This window comes from Rhinichthys klamathensis, unplaced genomic scaffold, assembly GCF_029890125.1.
Source record: "Rhinichthys klamathensis goyatoka isolate OS25496 unplaced genomic scaffold, OSU_Roscu_1.1 h1tg000110l_1, whole genome shotgun sequence".
Classification (NCBI taxonomy): Eukaryota; Metazoa; Chordata; class Actinopteri; order Cypriniformes; family Leuciscidae; genus Rhinichthys; species Rhinichthys klamathensis.
In genome coordinates this window covers 2,733,854-2,741,389 of record NW_026606648.1, presented here as the reverse complement: position 1 = coordinate 2,741,389, position 7,536 = coordinate 2,733,854, and the positions used below count along the sequence as shown (strand labels likewise).

The following is a 7,536-nucleotide window of genomic DNA, read 5'->3' as shown; positions in this document are numbered from 1 at the left end:
GTACAGAAAGAATTTAAATGTAAAAGGTCATTTGATATTCTATATGCATGATTTACAGACTTGGGCATTTGGTTTATTTTATTCTGGTAATATTAAATGCTTCACCTGCCGAAAGTACACATTGGGGACTCCTGGAAATAGTTAACCTCTGCATCATTACTCTGTCTGAAAACTAGTAGTCAGATCACAGAAATCCATAGTTCTGTGAGGAAATCGTGCTGGACTTCTGTTTTACTCTGAATGAACGACGGACTGTCCTGCTCTAGGTGAGGCTTCTCTGTCATTTTGTTGTTTCTCATTAAGCACATTTGAGACTATCCAATTAAAAAATATTCACATTAAATATAATTCAGAAAATATAACTTTTTAAGAGTCAAAAGAAAAAGTGTGACATCTGTGTGAAACCTTTTTGTAGATTGGAAACTCATGTTTTTTGTGTTTGTACCTACAGCACTCGAGATGTCTGTCTTTCCTTTCATGATTTTTCTGTTCTTCTCCAATGAACTCGTACTGGAATCGTCAGCAGCAGGTGAGACAGCTATTGCTGTACAACTAAAATGAAAATAATCAAAAACATTTTGTAGTACAGTAATTATGTGTAACGATATTTTAAAGTGTCTTTATGTTTGTTAGTTTCTTTTCAGAAATTGTGTATTTTGTAAGAAAATTAATTTTGCTTTAATTTTGAACTTTGTATTACACTCATTTTGCACTACACGATATTTTAAGGTGTTTGTTTATATTGCTGTTCTGGTTTTCAGAAACTGCAAATTTGCCTAGCAGAATAACAGCACTGAGCGGCTCTTGTGTGCAGATACCTTGTGCATTTGGAGTGCCAGACAACGAACTGAAGAAAGCAGAAAGTATATTTGGCGTCTGGATTAAGCATGAACATGCTTTTCTCAACTCAGGGAGTTTGGTAGTTTATAATGGAAGTACAAACATCAGCACAGGATTCAGTCGTATAGAGATAACTGGAAATCTTAGTCAGCGTGACTGTACCACAGTTTTCTATGATGTGATGAACAATCATTCAGACAATTACTACTTCAGGGTGGAAATAAAGCCACAGTACTGGTTATACACATACAATCTGAATCCCATCTACATTTCTGTCTCAGGTGAGTGGGGCTCCATATTATATTAACTATATAACTCCAAACTATATTAATCTGTTGTGACATTTTACTTCCTGATTATGATTCACGATTGCGAAAGCCCTGAGTATTTTTTTAATTAAAAATAAATTAAATAATGGTGTTTTCATCAGAGAAGAGAAGACCCTTTCAAGGAAAGTCTGTTCATTCGGCAACGCCTCCAGACAATTATTTCGAGCATCCAATACCTATTTCTCTAGATCTATTTGAATGGGAGAATCCTGAAAAATCAAAAACTGTTTGCCGAACAAACAATTGCATATTTTAAATCCGCAACAAAATCCCATAAATGTTGTTTCTTATGCTCAAATAGCAAGCATTAAAAAGCATATTTTTTTATGCTAGACCAGCCACAGCGCATGAACCGGAGCTTCTAGCAGCTGCAGTGACGCAATGACTTTACAGATCAGCAATTGGCTCTTTATTTAGAAGGCGGATAGGCGGAGTTTGGGGGGGGCTAGGGGGGGCACTGCCCCCCCAGACCAGAGCCAATTAATGCCTGCCTTGTGCTTTGAAAAAAAAAAAAAAATACTGTATTCATATTTTCTCATTTTATTTGTCTTATCTTATCATTTTTGCGGGTATAATGAGTAAGTTAAGGCTAAATTATTTTTAATTACTGTATTGAAAAAGAAGCTAATTTTCTCACGACTGGCGGATCTCAAAGTATCGCGGTAAGTGAGGAATTTCCTGTGTGTTTTTCGCGTACAGACACGTCCGTTCACATGGATCCCCAAAAAGGACTAAAACCGCTGTATTATTCATGCCAGGCCGACTCTCCATGAGAGGATAAAGAACAGGCTGCGGTTGACGATGGGAGCAGCCAGGTTTTCTTCTCTTGCGATCCTTCACATCGAAAGCGACATTACGGCCAAGCTCTCACCTGAGACCATTATCGACGCAGGACGCAAAAAAACGAAAATTACTGTTGCACTAGTCTGAGCAATATCTAGGTCTGTAAGTTTTATTTCTCTGCCAAATAACTGCTTAAGATGGAGAAAAACTCAACACACTGCTTTCAATATGCTGTTCAATATGTTTCAAAAGTGGAGAGTAGGCTATGTGACCGTTAATTTTTCCCGTGTCTCAATGTTTTAAATGTTTCATGAAATGGCTACAACAAAATGCGAAATAACTTTTTTTTTTTTAATCGCTCTCATTGCCACAATTGTGTTTCAAACGTGGAGAGTAGGCTATTGTGTGACTGTTCATTTTTCCCGTGTCTCAAAACGTTTTAAATGTTTCATGAAGTACAATAAAATGCGAAATATAACTTTAATCACTCTCATTGCCACAATGTGTTTTGAAAAAAGGAAAGAAAAGAAAAACTAAAAATCTTTTTGTTTTGGTTGAAGATAATATTTTAACAGTGCAAAAGTGGTCCACATTTCATTTATCCTAATTGTGTCCGAACGACAATGATTGCTACATGAATGAATGAATGAATGCTACAATGATTTTTTTTTTTTTTGCCCCCCCTGGCTCGAATGTCAAACTCCGCCTATGGCGGGACGTATTCCGCGGCGCCATATTGTGTATTGCAGTAGAAGTGCACCGTATTTGTAAATCTGTATAATTTGATGTTGCTGCAAGCAGTGGAAGATATTTTGATTGGATATTATGAGGGCACATGATTAAAAAAAAAGTATTTACACGGATAAATCAATTATATAAACACTGCAATATTCAATAAAAAATAGAATTGTCCATCTTGATTTCATGGCGAATTTAATAATAAAATATATGATGCACACAATTGCATAGGCAAATTCACAATTCACATGCACAAAAAACAATTTATGTGCATGAAAAATGCAACAAAAAAACCCCTCAGATGTCCAACTGCTAAATTTTTTTTGAATGTTTATTATTGATTCTGAAATTGGAAAATCAGTGTGTGAATCGCCATGAATTTGTGTGTGTATTTTGAAACTTTCCTGAGAGCTCTCTACTCCCACACGCATCCCTACTTTTCAGCCGGGACTTAAGGAGCACGGTTTTGCTTTTGCACAATATGACTTGATCAGAATGAAAATTAAACATTTACATCAAGCATGGCGAAAAAAAGACAGGGATGGGCATTCAAGTAAAGTAAAATGTTTTTGGATATAGTTTGTTGGGTAATACTTTAGAATAATGGTCCGTCCAAATTAGTTAATAGTATAGGCCTAGCTGAAGTGTTAATGTATTTTGTACTCCATTACTATAAGTTACCCATTAATGAGGGACTATTATTCTAAAGTGTTATTGGTTGTTGTGACTAAAAACACATTATCGGGACAGTGTTGATAATGAAGCATGCAATTTGCAGAGATTATCACATTGTTTAGCGTAGCTATAGGGAATACACTTTTCCATGAGTTTGCTTGTGCCTTTGTTTTCATTTACAGCACAAAAGTGTCTAAAATGGTGAATTATCAATAGTTATGAGATTGTAACATTTCACCAACTGACAAGCAAATTCCATGCTTCCTTATTAATACTGTCCTCATAAAGTTTGCTTTTGAGTCACAATATGTTACTGTCCAAAAACATTTTGCTTAGACGTGCATCCAAAGACTTTAGATATACCAAGATTGTGTACTCGTATTACTATGAATGGGAGAAATTGCAACTGAATCTAAAGAGTTGAGTCAAGTTCAGCTCTAGTACAGGAATCGTTTATTGCTGTCTGAAATTGCTCAATTCTTTACTCATTCCTCTAAAATTAATTACTGGTAACAATGTTAATAGGCTACTCATCATTTCAAGGTATGTCATCCCTACATTGGACTAATTTGGATAGTCATGCTAAAAGTGTGTTATTTTAATAAAGGGAAATTAGGGCTTTTTGTGTTTATGGTAGGCTACATTTACATGACAATGATGTACTAAAAATGGAAAAGTTGTATCTTTGTGCAGATGACAACATTATCAAAATGATCCCCATTCACACGGTTGAAAACGATTAAAAACTCTGTGTTATGCTGCCAGGTCAGTAGTACGCGATGACACTTTGTAAAGAGAGACACGTCTGTGCACATATACGCATTCTTCTACAGAGCATTCGTCCCAAACGTGCAACGTTAATAAAATATTCACAGATTCGTGTTTTTGAAGTTTACACACACAGAGATGATAAACAGTATCTTTTTCAAAAAATTGAACTTTGAAACCCGTTTTAAAAAAAAATTCTGTTTTTAGTGTAACATGATGTTGTGTAAACGGCCCCTTAGTTTTTTCCCCTTAAGTTACATGTGTCCTTTGTAGTTTCCCACCAGTCATTAGTTGTCAAGCTCACCTGTCTGCATTTAGTTCATTATCATTGTGAATTCAAGTTCCTCTTTGTTCTCCGTTTATTTGTCGGTTCTTGTCAATGTGTAAGTGAAGTTTGGCTAAATTGAATCTTCTGCCTGTTTCTGTATGTTAATAAAGGCTGTTTGAATTTATCATCTTCGTCATGCCTACTGACCAGCGCCTCCCAACCCGTGACACAATGACTGCTCTCTTGTTCTATTCCTGACTCTGTTTTGATGTAAAGTACATGAATTCGAGGAAACGATTCCATTAACTCCTATAGTGAGAGTCAGTCAACTCCAAAAAACTGGAATCAAGTACCCCTATGAGCAAGATGAATAAGTCATGGATTCTACATAAAAAAGCCAAAGCAGCCAAAGAAACAGTCATTGTTCTAAAACTCTCAGGACTGCTGGTCCATTTTTTAACACTGAGTATAAGAAACCATTTTTTAACACTGAGTATAAGAAACCACATTTATGGGACAGTTAATGTCAGATTTTCCTGCTGGTTTGTAATATGTTATTTAAATATGAGTGGCAAACACTGAAGTTTCAGGATTTCTCAATTCAAATAGACAGGACTTGAATGCGCGAAAAAGCTGCCCAAAAGTCCTTGCAAATATGGCAGCAAAGAGTGATTAGACTTTCCATTAAAATATGCACACAATTCTAAAACGATACATAAACTCATGACGATTTGCAATTTCAGATTCAATAATAAACTCAAATAAACTCAAATTTAGCCATTCAAAACTTTTTGTACATTGTTCGTCTTTGAATTTTGTTTTGGATTTGTTAAATGTATTTTATGAATACATATTTTTATTGTGTGCACATAATTTGCTTTTTGTGAATGTATAATATTTTCGTGCATGTGACTTAGGTTTAATGCATGGTAATTTATTGGTTTATTTAAAAACTTATTGTATCCTCTCTGGGTATGTTGATTGTGTTTTTGGAGTATGTTTATAGCTGTTGTATGTTTTCCTTAAATTTAACAGCAGTTTATACCGTGTTCACTTTGCCCTGTAGATTCACCACAACCTCTCATCTTTACACCCGATCTGAAAGAAGTAAAGGAGAACACAACAGTCAATCTGAGCTGCTCCGCTGAAGCCCCCTGCCCAAAACAACCTCCTACAATATCCTGGTCTAACACCCCTGAATCTGCCCACATTACACCACAGTTACAGGAGAAACCTGATAAAACCCAGTCAGTGTTTTCACACATGACCTTCAAAGCTTCATACATGGATCACAAAAAGAACATCTCCTGCACTGCTACATATCCAAGAAAATCATCTAAAGACTCAACTGTGGAGACCACCGTGATGCTACGAGTCCTGTGTAAGTGATCTAGAGTAGTTTTTTAGCATTATTATGTTCAGATGTGTACTATTAAAACATCTAGTTTATCCTAAGAAGTTTCTATTTTGCCCTCAAGTTCCACCAAAAGAAACTCGCATCACCATCGATCCATCTGCTTCAGTCTCTGTTGGCACTAATGTGACTTTGACCTGCAAAAGCAAAGCCAATCCATCAGATAACATGACCTTCTCCTGGCACAAACGTGGACAGGCGAATCAGCTGGATTTAGGAGAACTGACCTTTACTGTAAATAGGAGCAGGGGAGGCTGGTACTTTTGCATAGCAAAGAATGAACATGGTACTCAGAATTCAGAAGAGATTCAGCTGATTGTGGAAGGTGAGTTTATTTCTATGTACAGATACTAAACGCTATCTGATGATCATCATAGTTAGCTCCAGTTTTATGATTGAATTTTATTTTTAAATGATCTGCACAGCCTATATTGACCAACTAATTTTGCTTTATTTTTTCAATCAGGCTCATTCGATCAGTCTTTGATCATTGGCTGTGTAGTAGGAGTTTCAGCAATTCTGTTGACATTTCTTCTGATAACACTTTTCCTAAGGTAAGCACAGTTAGATGGTGTATTGTATGGAATTGAGCAACCATACTTCAGAATAAATAAATTCAGACCTGTCATTTCTCTTTGAAACATTTAATCTGGTGTTCACAATATGGTGGTATGTTATGTATTTTATGTATTTCTTAATTTCCTATTAATACAGAGTGCAAAGAGTAAAGGCATCAACTATTATGGAAACCGACGTCTCAGATCAGGTATGTTTTACACTCTTTTAGCAGATCACATTACTGCCATTTCAAATAGGAAGTGCCATAACAAGCAGATATCAATATCATGCGTTTACAATAATGGTTTATTATGTACAGAAACCAAAAACCGAGGACAGTGGATCCACATAAACAGTCATTTATTATGTTTGCCTTTTCAGGGTCTGGAAAAACAAGTGCAGACCATTTATGCTAATGGTGGTTTTGTGTCGGGTGAAGAGCTAGAGATGCCAAAGGATGAGAATGACATAGTCCACTATGGAGAGATTGACTTCTCCACTTCCCAAACTAAAATCACCTCAGTACAGGGCTCAGGACAAGAGACGGTATATGCCGAGGTCAGAGGTCCAGGAATGGAGATGAACCAGGATTAGTTTACATTAGAATAAATGGCTTGAGTGAACGGTGTTATGTAGTATGCTTTATTGGCTTGGCTTATGGAAATAAAACATTTAACAACTTTATTTCTTAATTTATATATATTACTGTACATCACATTCATTGTTTTTTCTCATAGTGATTCCAATGTCTTCCAGTCAGGTGTTTAAATGCCACATCATACGTATTCTGTAATCATAAACTTGATTTGTTTGTTTTTTTCTTGTTACTTCTCAGTTCCAGTTTTTCTTCATTCATTCCTCCCTAAATGCTAGTTCACTATATCTAATTATAATTCTAAACCATGCTTATGTTTTAGTCACAGATGAGCAAATATGAAACTGTTTGACAGAGCAAATGTATTTATAGAATTGTATAGTTTAGCACATTACACACAGTTAATTATAACAACTTTTTTAACCAATGTTGTATTCATGTTGTTTTGTGTATATTTGTTCATTACAACTATAGTTTATTTTAAATGAAAGCGATTTCAGTCAGAGGAGTTCAGAGCTGATCTTAAACATCTTTTACAGTCAGGTTATTTCATATTGAGTAAAAACAT

At 35.6% G+C, this 7,536-nt stretch overlaps 1 protein-coding gene across 1 annotated transcript; it reads left to right on the top strand.

Moving 5' to 3' along the window:
- The first annotated feature begins 594 nt into the window (after positions 1–594).
- LOC130087636 (sialic acid-binding Ig-like lectin 12) lies at positions 595–7,268 on the top strand. The gene is made up of 7 exons (XM_056254045.1): positions 595–614; positions 730–1,121; positions 5,468–5,782; positions 5,880–6,140; positions 6,282–6,369; positions 6,530–6,581; positions 6,755–7,268. Exons 1-7 carry the CDS (start codon positions 595–597, stop codon positions 6,965–6,967), a joined length of 1,341 nt encoding a protein of 446 aa, XP_056110020.1. The 3' UTR covers positions 6,968–7,268.
- The last annotated feature ends 268 nt before the right edge of the window (positions 7,269–7,536 follow it).

Excerpts from the sequence above, each read along its gene's own strand:
- LOC130087636 (XM_056254045.1), top strand. The coding sequence starts at position 595 with ATGTGTAACGATATTTTAAA. Across the intron at positions 1,122-5,467 it reads CATCTACATTTCTGTCTCAG|ATTCACCACAACCTCTCATC; the intron begins GTGAGTGGGGCT and ends TTTGCCCTGTAG. Across the intron at positions 6,370-6,529 it reads CTGATAACACTTTTCCTAAG|AGTGCAAAGAGTAAAGGCAT; the intron begins GTAAGCACAGTT and ends CTATTAATACAG.